The following is a 26,092-nucleotide window of genomic DNA, read 5'->3' as shown; positions in this document are numbered from 1 at the left end:
GTGCAGAATGCATCTTGCTGCATTAGTTTCCATACCATAAGAGGAAGTCTGTGCTTTGCTAGGCAAGACTATTTTTAGAGGATCTCAGTTTTCACACTGTAACTTTAGCTGGGCCAGCGTCCAAAACATGCATCTTCTCATCTAGGCTACGTCTGCACTAACTGTCTCATTTCAAGGCTTTTCCATCATTAGATTTGATAATTATTTAATAGCGCAAACTCACCTGTTGTGTAAGGGTTTGTTCCTTCTCCATTTTGCACAAAGAAAACTAACAGAAATTAATGTTTGGATGATTTATTTATTTTGGCATGGTGAACACACCTATGTAACATCAACCATAATGGCATAGACCTGGATGTGAAGAAGACTCAAGGTTGAGCTAAACAGTTAACTCAAGTTATCTCCAAAATTGTGCAACATAGTGTATGTATGGCAGCAAAACACAGGCTGATCAGAAGATAATGTAAAAAATAAAGTCCTCTGTGGGCCTGTCAACAACAAGTGCAATAAATTATGCCCATACAATTATGAATCAAATTTGTTATCAGCCCCAATGAGCTGTAAAACTAAATCCACCATACTCCAGGTATGCTGAAGATACATTGTCTGTATAGGTCCAACTAAGTGCCCCCCCCCCCCTCAAAGGTTTGACATATTTATGTAAATTAAAAATAACCTGTAGCAGTAGAGTGACTTAAAGTGACTTGGGGGGGAAAAAATCACATGCACTGCTTGACTACAACATGGCTTTCAATTGAACAAATACTTACATACAGTGAAATCTTTGGATAATTATTTTAGAGATTAAATGTACCTCTATGTCCAAAATAAAAAAAAAGCTGTTTCCTCTACAAAATCTGCTGATACCAACTGCACACAAGAACAGTGGTGAGCAGGAGAAAACTCAGTAATTAAAAGACAGCAAGTCCTATCAGAGGACGTACCAACAAAGAAAAAATATTTTAACTTGCCTTGTCATACCAGCACCACAGCCCTTTTGAAAGCATTAACTGGATACTCAGTTTAACTCTTCTGGGCCTTCATGTACAGAAACTGTTTGTTTTCCCAAAATGGTGTCCTTTCCCCCTGTCCTCACTGAACTGCAGCACGCTAAAGTCAGCTGCCTGTTCCTTGTATTCAGTGAGTTGTTTTAGTCACCAGTCACTATCCTACCTCCCTCAGTGAGGCTTCAGTAAGACACTCAGCTCACTCACATGGTTGTCCCATATGTCATATGGAATGGATAGCCTCAACAAACGCTACAAAGAAAGAAGTGTGTCAGTCTGTTAGCTCTGAAATTATTTAGTATTTTTTATTACTTCAATAAATCTGAAAATTAAGAAGATGTTTCAGCGTCAGATATATTGTTTCTCCTTGGTTAAGTTTCAACCACACTTGGCAATATATTAAACCTGAGCCATCCTGCCTGTAGGCCTTGAGCCAGGCTAGAAGATACAGACTGTCACAGTGGCAACAAGCTTGGTAAAGCAGGGTGAGGTGAAGCCACCTGCAAGTGTAAAAAATCACAAGATAACCACATGAACTCAAGTGACATCCTCTAAACGTTAGAGTCGGCCTCCTGTACGGAGGGAATCGAGGGGATTGGACGTCTCTTTCTCCTCACAGCCGGATCTGGCTGGCCTCTTGCCTGTGCTGCCACTGCAGCGGCAGAAGGAGGGACAGGGATGGGACGTCTCTTTTTGACAGAGGTGACGCTGCCGGCGCGTTTGCTGAGGAGGCCCTGAGCCACGCTTTCCATTTCATCGACAGTCGTGTGCATGGCATCAGCCATCTCCTGCTTAGTCACAGAGAGAAAGCCGGGGTCTTTGGCCAGGGAGGCCAGACCGCCCTGTTCTAAAGCCTGGAAAAGAAAACAACACGCATTACATACAGTAACATTTCTGGTAATGCATCAGCCATGACAAAATTAAATACAGCCTGCAATTCAACTATATTTTGATAACTCTTACAGCTCAGCTTTGATTTTTAGTTTTTAACAAGTCTTTCCTTACACTGACTTCTGATGAGGTCATCTAAAAACTGAAATTCAAATGATGTTGGTTTGTATATAAATAATTACTGTGATTTGTGAAGTTTTTCTGAATCTGCCTTACACCCATATAAAACTAAATTGGGTGTAACACCTCAAACAAAAGTTTGATCCACAGATCTTAAAGTACAGTGCCTTGCGAAAGTATTCGGCCCCCTTGAACTTTTCGACCTTTTGCCACATTTCAGGCCTCAAACATAAAGATATAAAACTGTAATTTTTTGTGAAGAATCAACAACAAGTGGGACACAATCATGAAGTGGAATGAAATTTATTGGATATTTCAAACCTTTTAAACAAATAAAAAACTGAAATATTGGGCGTGCAAAATTATTCAGCCCCCTTAAGTTAATACTTTGTAGCGCCACCTTTTGCTGCGTACATAGCTGTAAGTCGCGAGTATGTCTCTATCAGTTTTGCACATCGAGACTGACATTTTTGCCCATTCTTCCTTGCAACACAGCTCGAGCTCAGTGAGGTTGGATGGAGAGCGGTTGTGAACAGCAGTTTTCCGTTCTTTCCACAGATTCTCGATTGGATTCAGGTCTGGACTTTGACTTGGCCATTCTAACACCTGGATATGTTTATTTGTGAACCATTCCATTGTAGATTTTGCTTTATGTTTTGGATCATTGTCTTGTTGGAAGACAAATCTCCGTCCCAGTCTCAGGTCTTTTGCAGACTCCATCAGGTTTTCTTCCAGAATGGTCCTGTATTTGGCTCCATCCATCTTCCCATCAATTTTAACCATCTTCCCTGTCCCTGCTGAAGAAAAGCAGGCCCAAACCATGATGCTGCCACCACCATGTTTGACAGTGGGGATGGTGTGTTCAGGGTGATGAGCTGTGCTGGTTTTACGCCAAACATAACGTTTTGCATTGTTGCCAAAAGCTCGGATTTTGGTTTCATCTGACCACAGCACCTTCTTCCACATGTTTGGTGTGTCTCCCAGGTGGCTTTTGGCAAACTTTAAACGACACTTTTTATGGATATCTTTAAGAAATGGCTTTCTTCTTGCCACTCTTCCATAAAGGCCAGATTTGTGCAGTATACGACTGATTGTTGTCCTATGGACAGAGTCTCCCACCTCAGCTGTAGATCTCTGCAGTTCATCCAGAGTGATCATGGGCCTCTTGGCTGCATCTCTGATCAGTCTTCTCATTGTATGAGCTGAAAGTTTAGAGGGACGGCCGGGTCTTCGTAGATTTGTAGTGGTCTGATACTCCTTCCATTTCAATATTATCGCTTGCACAGTGCTCCTTGGGATGTTTAAAGCTTGGGAAATCTTTTTGTATCCAAACCGGCTTTAAACTTCTCCACAACAGTATCTCGGACCTGCCTGGTGTGTTCCTTGTTCTTCATGATGCTCTCGCGCGCTTTACACGGACCTCTGAGACTATCACAGAGCAGGTGCATTTATACGGAGACTTGATTACACACAGCTGGATTCTATTTATCATCATTAGTCATTTAGGTCAACATTGGATCATTCAGAGATCCTCACTGAACTTCTGGAGAGAGTTTGCTGCACTGAAAGTAAAGGGGCTGAATCATTTTGCACGCCCACTTTTTCAGTTTTTTATTTGTTAAAAAAGTTTGAAATAGCCAATGAATCTTGTTCCACTTCATAATTGGGACCCACTTGTTGTTGATTCTTCACAAAAAATTACAGTTTTATATCTTTATGTTTGAGGCCTGAAATGTGGCAAAAGGTCGAAACGTTCAAGGGGGCCGAATACTTTCGCAAGGCACTGTAAGTGCACTGTGTCCCCCAACAATTTTTTTAAAGGAGAAATAAATAGTAATTCAATTCAGGACAAGCTTAATTTGTGTCCAGGAAATTACCCTGATACTAAAACAAGAAGCTATTTTTATGATCACCTATTAATGACGGATCTGACAGCAGATCAGGACATTTCCTGCTGATAAAACAAGGCGGACACACAGATTCTTTCTTTCTTACCTCCTGGACAAGCTGGTCGGCTGCAGTACAGGAGCTCTGGCTCTGACTGTCACCATAGTTAGGGTCGTAAGGGAACTGCAAAGAAAAAATATGCATCCACACTTTGTCTATATAAGCTGTTCATCATCATTTACACTGGATGAGTTAACCTTAGATAACATTTTACCTGTGTTTTGTCTGTTCTCACTGTAAAGTTCCAGGAATGCAGGTTGCCTAACAAGGGAGAATCAACAAAAACTTAATGAATATCATTATGAAGAACAGAGAAATCCATCGCCTTTTCAGTCCGCATGGTTCCTCCTTATTTGCCAGATTTTATTCAAACATTATTTGCTGATCTGGAATTGTATATCTTGGCCCATGTTTAATGTAAAGTCCATGGAAAAGCAGTGTACATTATTTTTATTGTTATTTGATAAAATGTTTATAAAATGAATTATGAGGCCTGGTCAAATTAGAAAAATGTTTCATGACTTCTTAGCCTTTCATTGGATTTATAATTTCTATTTCTTGTGTGCATTAGTCTCACACCATCTTAGTGTTTATATTTGTACTGCCCTATTAACAGCTTGTCGCTCAAAGTTTGATTGATTGATTTCCAAAAACCTCCTGATATACCTGGCTCTGCATCCTCACTGGGATTGTAAAAATCTTCTGGACTGCCTTCTCTATCAAATGAAAATCTGAAAGACAACAAAAGTTTCAGTCATCAGACATTTCACCCTGAGCATATGTCATCTGATAGATTGGAGTGTTTGGTGCTTACTCTGCAAAGGCGTTGTTGTTCGTGTTGTTTTTTGTTGTGGTTGTGGGGAAAAATTCGGTAGTGGGCACCAAGTCAGCGGAGTTTGGTGGAGACTCGGACTGGCTCTCGGAGAACTTGAGGGGCCGCTGGCTGGTCATCTGCTGGGACTGAGCGATGACGGGCTCAGCGGAGAAGGAGTCCACCCGGTTACCAAATAGACCGTGTGTACGCTGGTAAGACCGAGCAAGACAAGCACACACAGATAATACACAGATAATCAAATTGACCAGTCACTCTGCATGCAGTGTATTTTTCCTGTATATCTGTTCCGCCAAGTTGCAGAAAGTGTTTCTCACCTGGTAGATGCCTTCTTCTCCAGCCTCCTCCATAGCTCTGTCCATCTCTTCCTCATTCTGCAGGTCTCCTGAAATGGCCCTGTGCATCTCTGGAGCCACCTCTTCGTCGATACTCCTCAGGCCCGCCTAGAAAAACATGGAGAATGTGGGGAAATAGAGAACAAAAGGCACATGGCAGCGTGTTAACAAAGGAGAGGCAGAAGAGGAAAGATAAAGTTGATTACCTGTGTAAGGAAAGCACAAGGTGGTATATATGCACTTAGCACACTTTGAAAGTGCATTCTAACAGTAGTGCATAAAAAACACTGGCTGATACAAAATTGATTTATTTACATCATAAAAGGGTATATGCAGGAATCCTGAAGTTAAATTTAGTACAATCTAAGACCTCATCGCCACTTCAAGTTCTAACCAGTTACATCAACAACACACAGCAGCAGTTTAATGTAGAAGTGAGATGGAAAAGATATTTAAAAAGAAGTCATAGTATCGTATGTCATAACAAAAAGTCATAGTAGTATCTTATAAAAAATGTCATAGTATAGTATGACATAAACTAGAATTACCGCCTCAAGGTTGTATGCCTCCGCCACCGCCAACCAGTCAAGTTGCAGTTTACATCCATGTCTGTCCAGACTGATAATACGTAGTGAAGACTTTTATGGAATTTAATCAAAGGTATTAAGTGTATTTTTTGGCGAAACATGGATGCTTCACACACATCTTTAATCCGGCAGCACAGAAGATCTATACAATCACCACAGTTTCAAGGTGGGCTCCCAAGAATAGTGTCACCAATTTAGTATCTGAGCAAATATATGAAATATGGTCACAATCTCCCTTCTGTTCTTGAGTTATGGTGTTGAATATATATTTATGATGCCACACTGAAGTTGACCTTTAACCTTTTGGATAAAAAATGTCATCACTCCATTTTATACTATTAGCCATTTGTGTGAGTTTGTCATAATTACAAATGAATTCTTAAGTTACGGTCAAAAACGTGATTTGTGAGGTAACAGTAACCTTGACCTTTGACCACTAAAACTTCAGACTTTTTAATACTTTTTAGGATCCTGCAGACACCCTTCTTAAGAGAAATAATACGAATAGCCAAAGCATGCTATTCTGAAAAATGTTTTTCAGTTATTATGCAGTAATTTCCTGTCTGACATTATACATTATTACTTAATTTCCATTATAATAATGATTTTAACCCCATAATGACCGCTCACCTGGATCTCCGGGCCTGAGGCACTCTTCTTAGAGGGCCGGTAGCCATAATACTCCTCCTGATGCTTCAAGAACTTACGGAAATGGTCCTGGAGCAGGAAGGTGGAGTAGAATTTCCCTACAGTCACCTCATCATCTGTAACCAGACAAGTCACAGTGCTGTCAGTGTGAGAAATACTGGATTATTTTGTATAGTTAAAATTGAACTAATTCTATTTATGTTGATAGACTCACCTCCTATAGGGGGGATGACCTGGTCTAACAGTTTCATACTAGTGCGTTTCCAGATTGATTTTATAATGGCTCTCAGCTCCTCATTGGCCTGCTCAAAGTTACCTGTTCAGAACAATCCATTAAACATTTATTGGAATTACAGTATGTACATCAAGTTGAAGCAAACATATACATTTTCTGATGCTCTGTACCTTCTGTTTTGATCTTGAGTGCAGTCCTGACCAGAGCAAACAGGGTGGCGTTGAAGGTGACAGTGCCATCACTGTTGAGAGGCATGTTCATGCCAACCAAGCGCTGCAGACCAGACAGGAAGTTGAGAGAATTTGGCACCAGAGAGTAATAGAAAAAAATAAAATACATTACACTTTTTAAAGTATTAATATATTGGTTTTTAACCCACTGAATTTATATATTTTTTTTTATTATCATCATCCTAAGTATTATTATTATTATTTGTTTATATTATTTTAGGTGGAGGATGAGAGGTCCTTGATAGGTGAGACATATGTAGGTATGTATCATTTTTCAAACTCTGACACTGTCATAATCCTTTGTATTTATATTTTCAATAAAGACAATGTGGGGAAAAATATCAAACACTTTAAATAGATAATCTTTTTAAATGATATATTGCCCCATTTTATCATAAATACTTAATAATAATTCACTCAAACATGTATTTTTCTTTTCTTTTACCAAGAAATAAATGTTGTTTAGCATATGATTGACCTTGTAATTTTTGTTGGTGAATTTTACATTGACAATTGTAAATGATCTAAATCTAAACCTAATAAAACCTAATCTTTTCAAAAATATCCCAAAATTACATTGTAAGACCTGTACATTATTAATAGTTTCATTTGGGATATTTTATATGTTTATTATGTTAATGATCTTTTTGTGTAGTGTCTTTGTATGCTGTTATAGTACAATGTACATCAACAGTGATCATATTGTATTGTTAATGTTATCATTCAACATATATAAAACCTTTCTCTCTACAATACATGCACCCCATGGTCTTTGAAACTGTTTATGACTGACTGCACTGTATGTACCTTGCATGCAGCACGATGAGGACAGAACTTGCCAAAGCCCAGTGGAGGCTGGATGCGTCGCAGCAGCGTCACAACATCCAGATGTTTAATTCTACCCCTGTTAGATTAGAGAAACATCTTATAATATTTTTAAAGACACCAACCTAAAGCCTATTTCTTGTGTTGACTGAGCATAAATAAATAAAATGGTAAAGTTCCATGAGTGGTGTTCGGGCTTACGTGGCTTCAGGGTCATATTCAGCCCAGATCTTCTTAAACTCATCCAGATGGTGTGGACCAAGAAGAGACCAATCACGGGTCAAGTAGTCAAAGTTGTCCATGATGACAGCTACAAACAGATTGAGGATCTGAAGTAGAGAGGAAAAAAGACATGTATTTACACAGTTTTAACCTTTCTGTGTTCTTTTTAGATTATAAAATGATTGTTGAACTAGAAAATGCATTTCCTGCAGAAAATACTTGTGAATGCTGAAAAGCTAAATTGCAAAGGCTAAACTGGATTGCTGGCATAATTGCGTAAGAAGTAGGTGAAGTAGTGAGAATAGTTGGAAAAGTGGGAATGGTTTTATTCAGTATGAATTTCATTGAAATGTTGAATAATACCAATAATGTATTGTGTTGTATGATAAGTAAAAATTGTGGCCATGAGAGCAAGTTGAAGAGAAAGTTTTAAAAATTATATTCTCTCTCAACTGCACTGTAGCTGTGACATCACCCACACTGAGCAGCCCCGAAAGAACTCAGAAAAATAATAAAGAAGCACTAAACTTAAACAGTGATAAAATAAAAACTGTATGTAAGTATAAATGGTAGAAAAAGTTGAATACAAGCACAAATGTCCTTAAAGACCTGAACATTTTGATATTTGTCATAAAAAAGTCATAGTATAGCATGTCAAAAGTAATTGTAGAATTGTATGTCGAAAAAAAGTGATAGAAATTCATAGTATAGTATGTCAAACAAAGTCTGGAAGAACATGTAAACTCCACACAAAATATGTGTATATATGTATGTCATTCCCCGCTTTCTCTGCTTTCATGTTTGAGCTGTCTTATTAAATAAAGGTCTAAACTGCCAAAAAAATCTTAAAAACTCAAAGCATATTATGTCGAAAAAAGTCATAGTATATATAGTATGTCGAAAAAAGTGATAAAGTTATGGTATAGTATGTCGAAAAGAGTCATGAAAAAGTCATAGTATAGCATGTCGAAAAAAGTGATAAAAAAGTCATGGTACAGCATGTCAAAAAAAGTCATAGTATAGCATGTCAAAAAAGTGATAAAGTCATAGTATAGCATATCGAAAAAAAGTGATAAAAAAGTCATGGTACAGCATGTCGAAAAAAAAATAAGTGTTAGTATAGTATGTCGAAAGTGATAAAAAAAAAGTCATAATATAGCATGTCAAAAAAAGTCAGTATAGAATGTCGAAAATTGTCATAGTAGAGTATGTCGAAAAAAGTGATAAAAACTCATAGTATCTATGTCGAAGAAATCATAGTAAAGTATGTAGAAAAAAGGTGATAAAGTCATTGAATAGTTTGTCGAAAAAAGCCATTAAAAGGTCAAAGTGTAATATGTAGAAAAATAATTCATTAAAAGGGCTAGCTTGGACTGGGAATCGAATCTGGGTCAGAGTCTGCAGTGACTACTTGCTAGATGCCTGTTGGCAGCAGTGCTAACCACTAAGTTAGTATGTGGAAAAAAATTATAACAAATTCACAATATATTATGTCGAAAAAGTCAATGTAGTACGTTGAAAAAAAGTGATAAATTCATAGTATAGAATGTAAAAAAAAATCATAGTATATATACTGTATGTCGAAAAAAGGGATAAAAAAGTCATAGTATAGCATGACGATAAAAGTGATAAAAAAAGTCATAGTACATATGACAAAAACATTCATAGTATAGTATGTCGAAAAAAGACATAGATAAGATATAAAAAAGATAAATGTTGCTGCTCACAAGGAAGGCACAGAGACAGTAGAAGCTGAGGAAGTAGAAGACAGCAAAGTTGGACCCGCAGGTGTACTCCTCTCCTGGCAGAAAGTCAGACTTGGGGTCACACTTCTTCCCATACATCGAAGCCATCATGACCTCCTGCCAAGCCTCTCCAGTAGCACACCTGGAAACGTAAACCACAGAGAGATCCTGGCTCAGACCTTGCAGCCAATGAGCTTTTAACCAATGATCCAGGTTTAGGGACTCACCGGAATAACATCAGAACAGCCTGAGGGAATGTCTGGAAGTTGTTGTTGCGGTTGATTTGGGTGCCATCCACTAAGGCTACCTTTCCAAAGATCTGAAGGGTTGTTAAAATCAGTGCCAAATACGGAAACTTGTTTTAGTGGAATTTACGCATATTTACGCATATTAACAATCTACAGAGGTTTACAATGATTTCATCCAGTAAATAAAAATGTTAGATTGAGTACCTGCATCCCTATGACAGCGTAGATAAAGAAGAGCATTATGATGAGCAAAGCTACATGAGGTAGAGCCTGTAGACACAAACACAGATAGGTCATTAAAAGTGTGTTAAAAGTGGAGATACAAATTGAAAATGATTATGACCACAGTGTAACAGACCTGGAAGGACTTGATAAAGGTCCACAGAAGGTTACGGATGCCTTCTGAACGGTTCAGCAGCTTGACCAGACGCATGACACGGAAGAGTCGGAAGAATGTGATGGAAACTGAGGCATTTTCAGACGCCTATGGACAAAAATAACCGAAGGATTTAAGGAGAAGAACATTTAAAAGAAAGGAAAAACATTTATGGTTTTCAATACGGAAAAAGTTTAGGCTTACCGCAATTGCTTGCATAGGATTTGTCTCCTGCACAAAGTAGATGAAAAGATGGCACACTGTAGTTACATGGGTTATGTATGATACAAGTTATAATATCATTAATAGGAGGCACATAGCAGACATAGCACTGACCTGTTAAACATTATTAAGGTATGATTTACAATCAACAACCAGAGTTAAAGAGCAATGTTTCCACCTTCAATGAGTAACAAAGCATCCAGTCTTAGTTGCTGAAAACTAGAACAACTGCAACTTCTAACTCATGCAAAAAAACTATATGTAGACTTAATAAGATATTAACAGTTTTCAGTCAATCCAGCCATCATTAGAGTTTCTGTGCTGATATATTCAATATTTAGTCCTGTCTATAAAGTATTTGAGCTGTACTGTAACCCAATATATCAGCAAACATAGTGGAGTGCCCACACAGCAACAGTCATGCAGCAGTGCAGTGCAGTGATCAGATATTTACAGCACAGCCATGGAGACAGTACAGTCCTCCACTGGCAGCCAGGGCACTCTGTGGAGGATAGACAGATGAGGAGTGAGGTGTCGAGGGATTGAGAGGGAAAATATGCAAAAGAAGAAGAGGAGGAGATATAAAAGAATTAGGAGACAATGTGAAATTGGATGGAGAAAACAGAAATTGCTATTTCTGTTGTTTGTGGATGGAAAAGGTGAGAACAATGCAGTGCAACAATGGAGAAAAACAACAGTGACTGGCCAGTTTTTTATGTAGCATAACCACATAAAATAACACAATAAAATAATTTACTGATATTGTGCTCTTATGAATTTGAAGTGCTCAGACAACACACAAACATTGAATCACTGAATATATTGTAATGGATCCGGTGGGAATAATGGAAAATTTGGTTTGGTGTTTGGTGATGGAAATGGCGATGCTTCTGAGGTTGCACAAGTAACTGAGGGGGGTGGGAGCGGGAGAGTTGGGGTAAGAATGGCCAACGACAGTACTGACCACATTCTGTGAGCTAGTTCTGCTGGCACCAATCAGCTGTTGGGCCATGATTATATGCTTCTGTATCAGAGCATTACATAAATACATTCAGTCATTTTAAATCGAATCACACTATTGACTGGGAATGTCTCATTGAAACAACACCAGGGACTTTCATATACAGCACCTGCAATAGGATCTGTGGAATTCATTAGAATAGATTTAAAAAATATAAGTTCTATAATTCGTACTCACATCGACTTCACTCAGGATGACATCAACAACGCTACCGATGACAATAATGAAGTCAAAGACGTTCCAAGGGTCTCCAAAGTAGCCCTGCACAGACAGATAAAGCATTGCTGATAGACACAGTTGGACATTGGATTGGGTGGATAAACATTTGAACCACAAAGTGTGAAGCCGTTACCCTCGCTTTGAAGGCCATGAGCTTGAGAATCATCTCCACAGTGAAGAGCACAGTGAAGATCAAGTTCAGCATGTCAGACAGCTTGGTGACATGGTCTGACTGGTTACAGTGCTGTTCAAAGTGGAAGCAAATATTAATCTCAACATGTTACAACTATTAATTTGACGTAGTATTTGTACAAAATGTAGTTTTAAGATAATTACATATAACTTGAAGAAAATGCTAACATTAGAGCGATATACTGGCTTAAAACATTCAACATTTAGCTACATAAGAGTGACATGACACTGTCATGAACGTGTCATAAACATTATAAACAAGTCATAAACGTTTATGACATAAGACTTCTGTCATTAAGTGTCATTAGGTTTTTGTCATGACAAGTTAGGGTTAGAGTTACACGGTTAGGGTTCATGTGTCATGACAGTGTCATGTCACTCTTATGTAAATACCTTCAAGTAAAGTGTTACCAAAGTATTTATATTTATAAGTAGGCCTATGTGTTCATCTTGTTTTTTGGTGAGTACCATAATATCATAAACAATAGAAATGATGGCAAGTTATCATACAATTAGCTTTGAATAATAATTCAATCTGGCCCATAGTGAAACACTAAAAATTGGATTTCATCCGTATTGTGTCGTCCTCTCTTACCATAGTTACATAAAAGAAAAATCTGAAAATTAATATTTAAAGTAGATTTGGTAAATAAATTGGGACTGGGATTTCGCTACAAAGTTGTAATGTCCCACTTTTTGACAGTTAAAGTTTTCACTTTTCTTATTGATTAAATGATTTAACAAACACTGAGCTCCTCTGACTATGACACAGAAACACGTACACTTACATCTAAAGACAGTGAATATTGACAAAGAATAGTCAGTAGCCTCGATACAATCTCAATGATTTTTTTGTGTTGCAGCGTAGCCTTAATTTACATACCTGCATTCCCAGACACAAGGTGTTGAGCATAATTAGGAAGAACATGAGGTATTCAAAGTAGCAGGAAGTGACAATGTACCAGACTCTGTACTGGTAGGGGTTTTTGGGGATGTAGCACCTCAGAGGTCGAGCTTTCAGGGCGTACTGCACACACTGGCGCTAAATGGGAGGAAGAAGGTGGGATAAATAGAAATAAATAATTACTGACATGTTTTAGATTTTACTGAAAATGATTGGACTCTCTCACTGTCCTACTGCCCACTGTTTGACCTCTGAGATGTCTTGGCGTACCTGGTTCTTGTCCAGCTCACAGTCCTTATACTCCTGCTCACCCTGCTCCTGGAAAGTGACGATGACAAAGCCCACAAAGATGTTCATCATGAAGAAGGCGATGAGGATGATGTAGATGATGAAGAAGATGGACACATCCACGCGGTTGTTGAAGACAGGACCCATGTCTTCTTCATCTGAATCAATGGCTCTGTATAACAGTCTGGGAATAAATGGAGTGATGTTGAGAGACGAGGAATAATTGGCAAGACAAAGGGATACCACAAGGCTAATTTGTGTAGATGAAATGTATAATTCAGTGAATTAAAAAAGATATATTGCCTTTATTACCATCTCTGGCTCAAGAATATGGAATTACTTCCAACTCAATATCCACGTAATAAGATATTCTGTCTTCTAACTCAATCAAACCGATAGGATAAAAAATGCTGTGCTTACTTTGGCCAGCCCTCAAATGTGGAAACAGTAAAGAGAGCCAGCATGCCATAGAGCACATTGTCAAAGTTGAAGTCACTATTGATCCATTCTCTCTTTGCCAGCACTGTATCTTGTAGGGAATTCTCCATGTGCTTCACAAAGTATCCCCTGAGAGCAGACACAGAGAACGGCGACTCTTAAATAGCATTACAGTTTAGATAGATGAAATCTGCGAAGTGTGAAATATGTTAGCCTTACTGGCATTCCTCCCCTGTCATTTTCGATGGGTCTGTGCAGCTGTAGAATTTACCCTAGGAGGGAAAGGATTAGGGACACATTTATAAGGAGCAAGGCATTTATACTTATATGAGCTTTACAGTATCATGCTACATACAGTATAGTGTCAACATCATCTTTAAAAGAGTTACCTTGAAAAGTTGCACTCCGATACAGGCAAACATAAAGTTCAGCAGCATGGTGACCAGGACGATGTTGCCGATGGTTTTGATGGCCACAAACACGCATTGGACGACATGCTGTCATAAAAGACAAACAATGACCACTTAATACTTAATACATGTACTGTACTTAAGCACAATTTTGAGGTCTTTTTAAGGTTATTTATACTTCTACTACACAACAAAAGGAAATATTGTACTTTTTACACTTTTAACACTTTTAATTACTAGTTTTCAGGTTAAGATTTTGCATTTAAACATTTGATAAGATTATAAAACAGAATGCATTGCTCATGAACATTTAGAAAAAAACAGTGTCTTGTATGGCCCCCTGTCATGTTTCAGATGTCCCAGGCCTAAAGAGGTGAAAGTATCAAATATTACACATAAACAGCACAAAATTGAGCTAAAGAGTTTTATTTAAGTACATGATCTAATAACTTCTGCCACCACTGGAAACATAGACATATCCACAGGGGGAATTACTGTATTTATGCATGTGTGTACCTTTAACCCCTTGGCTCTATTGATGGCTCTGAGAGGCCTCAGCACCCTTAGCACCCTGAGAATCTTCACCACAGAGATAGCACTGGATCTGCACACAACACATGACAAAAAGCAGTCTTGATATGCACATCTTAGAATAGTACAATTTTGTAATTTAGGAAAAATAAATAACAATAGGGATGTTCTATATCTAATATGGCAATCTCAAAATGTTACTCACTCCATCCCCATAGAAAGCAGAGAGACTGTAACCACAATCAGATCCAGGATGTTGAAGGAGTTACGGCAGAAGGAGCCTTCGTGCATGAATGCTCCATATACTGTCATCTGTCAGTCAGATACATAAAGTCACACCCAGAATATTAAACCCAATAGGTTTGTGTTTAAGCTTTTCCTTTAGTCAGAGGAACAGATGTGTTGCATTAATGTCAAACAAAACTGAGAAACATAATTGATTTAATCAATAGGTCGATCTACTGAAAATTTATTGGATTTACCCAGATTAATCGATAATGGAAATAATTGCTAGTTGATGTTGGCAATGTGAGTTTAGTGTTTGTAACTCAGCAGGGCAATAATTACTATCATTGCGAATTAAGTAGTTTCACAGTAATTGTTCAAGTTCTGAATATGCTACCTCAGTAAAAACATGCAAGACCTGCAAAGAAACCTGCCTCATTCTGCTTCTACATGCTTCTCCCCTCATAAAACAATTTAATTAATTTCATTTTTCTCTGCCAAGAATATAATTAGTGGAGTTGAATTGAGTTGCTTAGTTTTCTTTAATTTTTGGCACAAAATTATCAAATTTAAACACAGAATATCAGAAAACAATGTGGTATTTGTTATCTGGTATCTTGACTTCAAAGAACCACATGAGTCAAACCCAATGGCAGAACATGATGTATAGAGTGCTTTACCTTCAGTACAATCTCAATGGTAAACACAGTTGTAAATACAATGTCAGCATAGGCCAAGATCTGGAGGAAAAAGCAAAAAGGTTTGCTGTTAAGTTTGGCCTTCTTTCAACAGATAATGTCCAATTAAATGTGTAGTGGTAGACTTGGTTGTACCTTGTTTCTGTAGGACTTGGGATCGATGGGGTCCTCAGCCGCCAGGGAAATGGAGGAGAGGAGGATGAACAGAAGGATTAAGTTGGTGAAGAAAGAGGCGTTGATAATCTTGTAGCACAGTTTACGGAACCTGGATACCAATAAATATATGCAAAGACATACAGTCATCAGTGCAGTGAGTTCAATCAATTCACTGTTGTGTTTTCATTATAGTTTGAGAAAACACTTAAATATAACCACTGTTATTCTCAGGCTGGTATGTCTGGCTCCTACTTGTTCTGAGGGCCAAAAATGAAAAAGGAGCTGGCTTCAGGCAATGGAACGGCTTCTTCCTTCAGCTGCAGGTCGGCCATCGGTCGGGGCCGAGGGCTGATGGGGATTTCAGGCTCTTCCTCCTCGTCATCACCTACCATGTGGAAAAAAACACTCAAAATGCTATAGTAAACTAATATATTTGGAAAAAAGAAAATCTCTCTATACTGAATCATGTTATAGACTTTATATGGTAGTCACCAGAGTCGAGTGAAAAAAGCCTAACTTTAGACTCTTCTTTAAACTCGTCTGAGTCTAATAATAATGAGGGGTTACTATACTTAAACTGTAACATAGCCAAGAAAGCAGCACTGGTAAACAGCCAGTGTAATGAATATGGATTCCTGCATTCATGTATGCCCTTCTGCCACAACTACATCACTGAGAAATGTGAGAGGTTAAAGAATTTGAGATGCAAATAAGCAAGAAGATTAGACATTTGTTACCTGGGAAGTCGTCAGGTGGAAATGGATCTTTCACTTCATTGACATTGGACTCAAACTCGTCAATTTTGAGCTAAAAAAATAAATATGCATTAGCTACTTATGCTCCTGATTAATAGATCATTGTTAATATGTGATATGGTACCAGAAATAACACTAACCTTGGCTGTGGTGGGTATACCCTCCATCTTAGATCTCTGCTCTGCCAGTTTCTTAGCTATCCTCTCCCTGTCCTCATCAGTCTTGTCAGGCATTTTGGATCTGGAGGGTAGGAAGGAAAGGGAATGGAGTAGAGTTTAGCAATGAGAAGACAGAGCAGATCATCACAGGCATTCTTTTAGTTCCAAGTTTCGTCATATGTAGGTTAACACAGGGTCAACGGTACAGTGAATGTATTGACAAGACAACGGGTCAGCTCAGCAATAAAAGCACTATATGCCGCAATAAGAGAATTAGTAGTCATAATATAAAATAAGAGAAAATCACAATAAGATGTAAGATAAGATAGGATGAAAAATAAGATATAGCACTACATACTGAATGAAAATGAGGATTGTGTGTAAAAGTTTATCAACAGTTTTGCACAAATGTAACAAGAAAAGGGAATAAGATGTGGGATATGAGAGAGATAAATAAATAAGTGAGATAAATAAATAAAAGTAATCAGTCATGTTGATAGTGCATTTTATGTAAACAGTAAACAGCAGGTAATCAGATATGTGAGTGGAATTTCAAGGTTTATGAGTTAAGAAGCCTGATGGCCTAGTGGTAAAAACTGTCCCTAAGTCTGGTGGTATGTGCAGTCATGCTCCTGTATCGTCTGCCAGACAGTAACAACAAGAACAGCCTGTGTGCTGGGTGGCTGTGGTCCTTATTCACCTTAGTAGCTTTCTCCTCAACTTCTCCTCTGCCTTTTCTTTCTGAGCTGAAGTCAGACTCTCAGCCTCTGCCAGGTTGTCGACGGCAATGGCCAAGAAGACATTGAGGAGGATATCTGATTGCGCTGAGCTCAGGAAAACCAAAACCTTGTTTTTAAAAAACATCAGTGCTGTGTATACAAGTTTTAGCCATAGTAGTGGCATGGCTCTATGGATGGCAATGTTGGTATGATGGTTGGCCCACCACTTTGGTCCAGACTGAAATATCTCAACAACTATTGGATGGATTGCCATGAAATTTTGTACAGACATGTATGGTCCCCAGAGAATGTATCCTACTAGTCTCGCAATGCCAGACCTATCTCCCTTATCCAACTGATCTTGGTGATCCCCAGACTTTTCCTCTGGCGCTACCAGCAGGACAACATTTTCATCCATTGCAACTGAGTGGATTGGTACAAAACTGTGTACAAATATTCATGGGTCCCAGAAAAAGGTCTCCAAATTTGGTGATCCCCTGTCTTTTCCTCTAGCACCACTGTGATTTTGAGTGAAATCTTGACAACTAATTGCATGGATTGACATGAAATCTTATACACATACACACATTCATGTCCCTTCAGAATGAATTGTAATAACTTTGGTGTCCCCTGTCTTTTCATCAAGCAACATCATCAGGTTAAAAGCTGTCCATGTGTTAAATGCTAATTAGCAAATGTTAGTATGCTAACATACTAAACTAAGCTGGTAGCATGTCTGTACACTCTTAGCCTTGTTAAATCCTAGATGATATTGTGAGTGTATGTGAAGGATACAGTTTCCACAGACAAAGAGGACGATAAAGTAGATGGAGACCAGGATGCCAGGAATGACAGGCCCTCCATAGGCCATAATGCCATTGTACATGATGGTGGTCCAGTCCTCTCCTGTTAGGATCTGAGAGATAGCCAAGTGTTAAAAAACAGCAATTAATTAATGTCGGTATGACTGTCAGAAAGGATGAGTCAGATGCTGCTACTGTGAATGCACTTCATTACATAATCGGTCATCAAAATCAGGCAAGAAAGGTTTAACACAATGAAAAGCTGACATTAAGAGTTTAAAGCAGAGTCCAAATTAATCCATATCTAGCCTCACCTGAAACACACAGATGAGGGCCTGAGGGAAGTTGTCAAAGTTACTGCGTCTGGGTCTGTGGTCGGTAAAGTTGAATTTCCCCCCAAACACCTGCATGCCCAGGAGTGAGAAAATGACGATGAAGAGGAAGAGAAGAAGGAGCAGGGAGGCAATGGAACGAACAGAGTTGAGTAGAGAGGCCACAAGATTACTCAAAGAGGTCCAGTACCTGCAAAACAGTTAGAAGAAGATATGTGTTAAATGACATTAAATCTCACTACAACTAATTTAATGCAACAAGATCCTTTGAGTGGACATAACTCACTTTGTGACTTTAAGGATCCTCAGCAGTCGGATACACCTCAGTACAGAGAAACCCAGGGGAGTCACGGCTCCTGCAGAGAACATGATCATCTCAAGGATACCGCATAGCACCACAAAGAAGTCAAAACGGTTAAACAGGGACATGAAATATGCTCTGGGACCCAGAGCATACATCTTCACAAACATCTCGATGATAAACAGCACCAGCAGTATACGACTGGCCACATCTGTTGAGATAAGAGAGGAGAGAGATTAATGGATAAGGCTGGGAGCGATAGAATTCAATTTATTTAAACATGTTCACAATAATTCATATATTAATCACCAACCTTGTAGGGAAGTGAGGCTGTCAGACTGGTGGTGGTGCTCTGTTGCTATGGTCAGGGTGTTGAGGAAGACGAGGAACATCACTATCCAGTAAAAGCTCTTGGTTTTCACATACAGCAGGCACTTCATCCTGAAGAAACGGTTCCAGCGACGGGCCAGGCGGCTAAACACAAAAATAAACCTGGCTTACTGTGCCGAGTCACCGTTATTATTACATGTAAAAATGTATACATTTACATAGCTGCAGACTTACTAGTAGTAGACAATTCGACTCTTTCCTTCCAGGTCATACAGGCTGTCTGTATCAGAGTCACTGATTAAAGGGAGGAGTCCTGACAAGAGAAGAACAGTTGTAATTCAACAGTATCTCTACATGGGATGGGTGGCTGCGGTGGTTAATAGTGCTGACCTTTGCCCTCTCGGTCGGCATCCAGGACTTCAGCATGAGTGATCCACTCCATGTAGCCATGCAGGTCTTCATCCAGCTGCTGACGCTCTCGCAACTTCTGGAACTCTCCACGTGACTTGGCCTTCTCTCGCTCTTTGGTAAACTCTCTGAGGGTAAAGACAGTAAAACAGCATGTTAACTTGTTCACATGATGATGCAAGATGCAGACAGTAGAAAGGCAGAAGATAATAGTTGTCTTACCCACTGAGCACGCCCAGAACCAGATTGAGCACAAAGAAGGAACCCACCAGAATGAGGGGAACAAAGTAGACCCGGGCCCCCTTATTACCTATGGCATTAAAAAACCAAAAAAAAAATTTTGCCCCCCCAAAAAAAAATTTTTTTTTTTTTTTATTAAAAAAAAAAAATAAAAAAAAAATAAAAATTTGTTAAATTTTTTTTGTCTTCTCTTTTTTTCCCCCCACCCCCCAAACTCACAACCCCCCCAACACTTTCCCAACAACCCCCCCCCCCCAACCCTCTTTTTTTCCTCCATCCCTCCATGGTGATACACTGGTAGACTGTAAGCATGGCAAAGCCAATGTTATCAAAGTGGGTGATGCCATTGTTGGGACCCTCCCAGCCTGGTCGACACTCAGAGCCGTTGATCGTGCAGCGGCGTCCATTACCAGCCTGAGCACAGGGTGCAGGCAGCTCACCTTCTGCTGTGGAATAGATATCTGCGGGCAAAAGAGAAGACATACATATGATTTTCTGAATGTAGCTTCTGTGAATTATAACTGGTAATGTCTCAGGTATGACTATAAATCACAACATATATAAAAGCCCATGTGAAACAGTGTCTGATTGTGCCCTTCATACGTACTTGTGCCAACATAGTAGCAGGTTTTATGCATTTTGCACTTGAAGAGCTCCAGTCCCATGATGGCATAGATGGTTACCAGTAAAAAGACCAGCAGGGCGATGTGCAGCAGAGGCAGCATGGCTTTGAGGATGGAGTTCATCACCACCTGCAGGCCTACATGTGAACATTAAAAGACATTAATTACAACATTACAACAAAGCACAACATCTCAGCAATGTCTTTTCTTCACATAAACAGTATTTCCACATTAATCACACAGTGTGACATGGACACAGGGTTTTTATACAGTATTTTTGGATTACAGAAGAGGCTCTTACTGGGGACTCCAGAGACAAGACGTAAGGGCCGCAGCACTCTAAAGGCTCTCAGTGCCTTCATGTCGAACCCCCCACCCTTTTCCATTGGCACACCTGCTATCTTATTGATGGTATCCAAGGCAAAGGTGAAGAGACTGTAGGAAAAGATCATACAACCATAAGTAACTACCCCTACACGATACAAAATGGGCATTCAACAATATTCTAGTTTTGATATTACTAAAAGATATGACATTTTCAACTATTACAATTGAAGTGTCAATGGCAGTTTCTTAAATGTGGTAAAAGGGAAGCTGTGGTAGAGATATCCACCTGCAGCTCAGAGCTCATCTTACCCCATGAAGACGATGACAAAGTCCAAAATGTTCCAACAGTTCCGTAAATAGGCGCCTTCATGGAACACGAGCCCATAGGCCACTATCTTAAGAAAGCACTCTAACGTGAATATGATCAGGAAGATGTACTCCAAACTCTCCTGCAGCAAGCGAAGCACAAACCAGGAAATTACATTTTATAAAGCTCACAACCTTCAGGTTCAATCCTCTAGTAAAATATGGGATGATTGGAGTAAATGACAACTTTGGGATTTAATTACCTGCTAGGAGGAATAACAGTAGATGAAACTGGTACTAGATAAATTTATAAGGATTAATTGACACTTAGCTTGCAGATTAAACACAACCTCAGAAGGTTTAAACTGATGGGTGGCCCAGTAGTCACATTATGATTAATGAAACAAGCCACAATTTAGTTTAGATGTGGTAAACAGATAAACATCAGTGTGGTTAAATAAAATTATCTGCTTGTAAGTCGGGCCTGTATCTGTGTTTTTATCATTAGTGTTGCTGTTTTCAGAGACAAAGGAGGTCGACAAACAGCAGACTTACACAGAGTTGAGTATGGCTTTCCTCAGTAGTGACTGCCACTGACAACAAACGAGTAGTAATAACAGCTATGCAACGTCAGGGTAACCTTATTACAACCAAAACACTCCATTGCACATATTTGCTTACAAACTGCAGCTTCAAATTGTCATCATTAGATAGACTACTTTTTCCTTTTGCTTTTCATTGCTGATACAATTAAATAAATACAGGAGAAGCTGTAATATGAGAACATTATGATAGAGCTCCCAGGGAATCCAGCCAAATCAGAGAGCTAATTTGAGGTACAGTATACTACAAATGAAACCTTGCATACATTCACAAAAATACATACGTTTACAGACAAAAACTCAAGAAATGTTATTCAAATTAAACAGCGAGGGGCAACAAGTAGAGCTGTGCTTCTATGTTGTAGTGTATCAATGTTACAAGCCATTATATTTAGTATATGAGTATGAATGTGGTTACATGAGGAAACATTTCTGCCTCTACTGTATCCACCTGCGTCAGTAGAGTGACGCTGCCTGGGCTGACCTACTTCTAACAGAAAAAGGGGGGTGAAGATGATCAGATCCTCTTACACCGTTCACCTCTGAGGAATGGCACAGTAAGAAGTAAGAAGGATTTGGAAGAAGGCTGGTAAGTGGGCCAAAGCAAAGATATTAAAGAAATGGGGTCAGTTTCTGGTCCAGATACCTGATGACTTGATGCATTTAGCTGTCAATCAGTTGGGCACCAACAAAATTGATAGCTTTAATCTAGTAATGAGGTTATTGACTGGATGGAGGAAAGCAAGTGATGGCTGGCTGTTGGTGCTATATATTGACATTTGAGCTGGTTGTCAGGCATCTCAGAGGCAGTGATCCACATGACGAGTCTCTGAGAACGAGCCTTCTCAATACCATAACACCAAATATCCAGAAATTGGCAAGATGTGTACACTGTGCAAGAGCAAACATATATATTTTGCTCACTTTGATCATCCCTGATTTCATTTGTTCAGTCGCCCAACCTTTTAATACACTATATCCACATCCCCACAGCAGTGTAAACACACACCCAGGAGGTTGAAATATAATAACACCTCTAAACACATCAGCAGCATCCAGTGGTCAAACACCTGCCACCAGATAGTTTACACTACTTTAACTTGAGAGACTCTGTGAATCACCTGTCATCTAGAGTGAGAAGAGTCATGAAACCTTTAGGCTTTTTACACAGAATACGTAACAAATTTTTCCACAATTATTGTGTTTAGCAGAAAACAAACAAACAAGCAAACCCTGAAACTGATCCATTCATAACAAGCTCAGTTTCATAGGCTTGTATATTTCAACCAGTTTGTGGGGCATTTCAATTAATACATTCATAAAAACAAACATCATAGGACACTTATCTTTGTATTAAAACACAGATGGGATCCCAAATAAAGACCTGAGTTGTGTCTAATGGCGCTTGGCACTCAGACCAGTGAGCAGCTGAAACTCTTAGATATGAAGAGTGTGTCATACATCAAAGAAAGGATTTGTGTTCAAACTCATACTCACCAAGCTTGTGTTGGTGTTATTGGTGTCTTCTTCAGGCATGGGCAGGAATACAGCCAAAGCAATGCAGTTTGCAAAGATAGTCAATAAGATGATGATCTCAAAGGTTCTGGATGGGGAAACTCAGGATCATAACAACAATACATGGGGAGGACTGATAAACTCTCAGTATCCCAATAAGGAATATTAACAAGGGGATACAATTTCTCCGGAACTATTCTTGATGATAATATTTTAGTATATTTGTTATGCACACGATTAGTGTACATGTCCAGTAAATACTAACAATGGATGGGTAAGAAAATAGATTGCCCATTTCTTTATCTGTGCATGTTTTGTGATTTTATGTAGCAAACCAAATCAAATAAATCAAACAGGTCTACAAACTCTGCTTACATTACCCAGTGCCTCTAAATTCTGCTTGAAACATCATCCCTTTCACAGCCTTTCGTTAGCGGGCGAAGTGCTCACAGTAAATGTAATCTTGTCTGCTGTGCTGCTTCATTCTCGTCCATAGGGGGATCTCTAAGAGAATTCCCCTGCCAGGTCAGCATCATGTCTCCCTGTGATGCCACAGGACAGCTGCACAGCCCAAGAATATGACCAAACCATTTCAACACAGACTAGTCATCAGGAAAAAAAAGCTTTTTGGTTATTCTATGAGACATTTGTTTATTCCTAAAGCTGTAAGTACTGTACTTTTTTTTAATTGTACAACAAGGAATTAAGGGGTTCAGTCTATTTCTGTAATTTTGTTCTAAACACAGCATCCATGCCCTGTGTTACAGAATCAAATATCAATGGGATTAAACAGTAAAACCTCATGACCTGGCTGAGCATATGGAGACACAGTTCAGTGAAACTGTTAAGATAAATTATATTATTTACACCACATATTATTATAAAAATCCCATTAAACTCTATGAATCCTACTGTGACGCTAGGGCTGTCTCTGGATAAATTTGTGCATTCTATTTTGGATGTAAAATATGTATTATCCAGGAATGGACATCAGGCTGAAAGCAGGAAACTCCCTTACAGGGGCCATAACATCACTCAGCAGCCTGCCTTGTGTTCAGACTCCAAGTCTCACAGGGTGCCAGCATTTCAGAGCAGCTATTTCCACATTAAAAGCAGACTGTCAGCTATCAGGACACTAACAGGTGGCTTCATTAATTGTCTGCCAGTTCTTTGCAAATAGATTGGCTTAAGAAGCTCTCTAGGTGAAAATATGAAGGCTACAAACTTGACTTTGACACAGGGCTGCCCGATACATAACAAAAGTCTTAACACTTCAGGGATCGCCTTAACACAGATTTGAAACGTGCTTACCACAGGTGAACCACATGGTTGATAATTCACTGGCCTGCAGCCACTTCATTTCTGTAGCTGTCAGTGTTCCTAACCAGAGCCCTACATGCTGTAATAACTGTATAATGCCCTGAGTATCATACTGTATATTTAGGAGTAAAATACTTCTGTTTGAAGGGCACACTTTTAAGCCAACGTCTACCTAATATTACAAACACAAGTCTGAGTTGTGTAAAATGTGGGCAGGTGTGTAAGATATAAAGGATACTTCCACTCGACAATGCTGATGCAGGCCTTGCGGAAGGGATTTTTGAGGTTGAAGAGGAAGAGGGTTCTAGCAGGTCGAGGGTTTCCCCCTGTCGCCTGTAGCTTCTTCAGCTTCTCCCTCTGCTTCCTCTTCAGCTCCTCTTCATTCATGATAACCGGCTTGGCCTCTGCGTTGGCTGCCATCTTGACGCCTACACCTGAGACAAGCTCCCAGTCCTGTAGAAATGTGTCTTCTCACTTATAATCCCAAACAGAGGCACTTTATAACTCCCCGTTGCGAAGACCTGCTCTGGGTTCCAGACCTGCCGATCCTGTGTGCGCTCCTCCGCTGCCCTCTCTCCCCTCTTCCTCTGACTCTGTCTCCCTCACGCAGAGCCACAGGCCTCTCCTCCTGGCTGAGGGCCTCTGACAGAAAAAGCCCCTTCAGCAGGGAAAAATAACAGGAGCCCAGAGTGGCTGGAGTAGCAGTTGGTCCTGTAGTTTAAATTTAGACTGTGAACCATTGACAGGCCATGCTTGGGGATGGTTAAGAGGGTGGGGGCTGGAAGGTGGAAGATGGGAGTAGATGGGATCAAGAGGGGGTTGGGGCAGGGCAGCAGTGGCGGAAAAGAGCACAAAGAAGGGGCAAGATAGTTTGCGGGGGCTTGCAGTAGCATAATATCACCACTAGCCTCCTAAACCTGCCATCCCTTTCCAAACAGACCTCTGCTGCTGGACACTGGTGTTGAACCCTAAACTGTGAAAAAATAGTGAACAGAGAGTAAGGGAAACTACACATGGATGTTTGTGCCTCCAGTGTGACATTGTGCAGGTGGAAATATTTCTGCAGGACCAAGAAATGATTAAAGAGACCATTTGAGATAGTCTGTCACAGAATCCCAAACGTTCAGGAATCCTTCCTGCCAAAAATAAAGGGGTGGGTTACATGTTACCTTACATGTTTAGTTACACTTTTGTAACACCCCCAAATTAAACATTTATAGCAGTATATAAACATGTATTAAATGGTTTCTAAGACACTATAATGTAGGTGTATGCAGATAAAAAATGTTATGCATTGATTTGTCAACAAATATAACTCCTCCTGTAGGGCACCCATACATGGAGGCTAGCGTGTTAACATATAAGGACGGCAAACACAGTTGTAATAATATAAAATGTTTTCATAGGAGAAGTAATAATTGCTGACATATACTGTACATTAATAAGACACTTACAGTGTCTGGGTTATGGTGTGTTATAAACTATTAGTGCTTAAATAGAAGTGACTGTGTTACCAACGTGTGTCGCAATGTAGAAAATGCACGCAAAAAAATAAAAAATAAAATTGATGTTCAATGTTGCACAGTACTATGATCTAAATCAAGAACTTCAACACCTCATTTTGTGAATTTATGATTAAATCATGCACAGAATCAATTCATTTGGACCACAACATTTTGTAAAAGGATATAAAACTATACTCATATGACACCATTTAAATTTGACAAATGATAATATCTACACTGCAGAAAGAGATGTGTTAAAAATGACATGTGTAGTCCCTGAACACACTCACCACATG

At 39.3% G+C, this 26,092-nt stretch overlaps 1 protein-coding gene across 1 annotated transcript; it reads right to left on the bottom strand.

Moving 5' to 3' along the window:
• Positions 1-278: 278 nt before the first annotated feature.
• LOC120559721 (dihydropyridine-sensitive L-type skeletal muscle calcium channel subunit alpha-1-like) lies at positions 279-24,976 on the bottom strand. The gene is made up of 45 exons (XM_039801688.1): positions 24,530-24,976; positions 22,954-23,059; positions 20,858-20,997; positions 20,523-20,656; positions 20,206-20,358; positions 19,871-20,059; positions 19,581-19,701; positions 19,341-19,486; positions 19,185-19,263; positions 18,934-19,094; positions 18,606-18,831; positions 18,302-18,509; positions 17,980-18,100; positions 17,166-17,280; positions 16,448-16,547; positions 16,290-16,359; positions 15,805-15,937; positions 15,532-15,661; positions 15,379-15,438; positions 14,679-14,785; positions 14,459-14,546; positions 13,922-14,029; positions 13,752-13,804; positions 13,515-13,661; positions 13,077-13,278; positions 12,786-12,944; positions 11,844-11,954; positions 11,669-11,752; positions 10,925-10,972; positions 10,453-10,479; positions 10,231-10,356; positions 10,077-10,142; positions 9,852-9,943; positions 9,607-9,766; positions 7,859-7,986; positions 7,640-7,736; positions 6,773-6,875; positions 6,582-6,683; positions 6,350-6,483; positions 5,115-5,240; positions 4,780-4,988; positions 4,632-4,696; positions 4,180-4,226; positions 4,014-4,088; positions 279-1,861 (listed from the first exon to the last, which is right to left on the bottom strand). Exons 1-45 carry the CDS (start codon positions 24,709-24,711, stop codon positions 1,559-1,561), a joined length of 5,541 nt encoding a protein of 1,846 aa, XP_039657622.1. The 5' UTR covers positions 24,712-24,976; the 3' UTR covers positions 279-1,558.
• Positions 24,977-26,092: the final 1,116 nt, after the last annotated feature.

This window comes from Perca fluviatilis, chromosome 5, assembly GCF_010015445.1.
Source record: "Perca fluviatilis chromosome 5, GENO_Pfluv_1.0, whole genome shotgun sequence".
Classification (NCBI taxonomy): Eukaryota; Metazoa; Chordata; class Actinopteri; order Perciformes; family Percidae; genus Perca; species Perca fluviatilis.
Note: the sequence above shows the minus strand (reverse complement) of the source record. Positions and strands in the feature narration are given on the sequence as shown.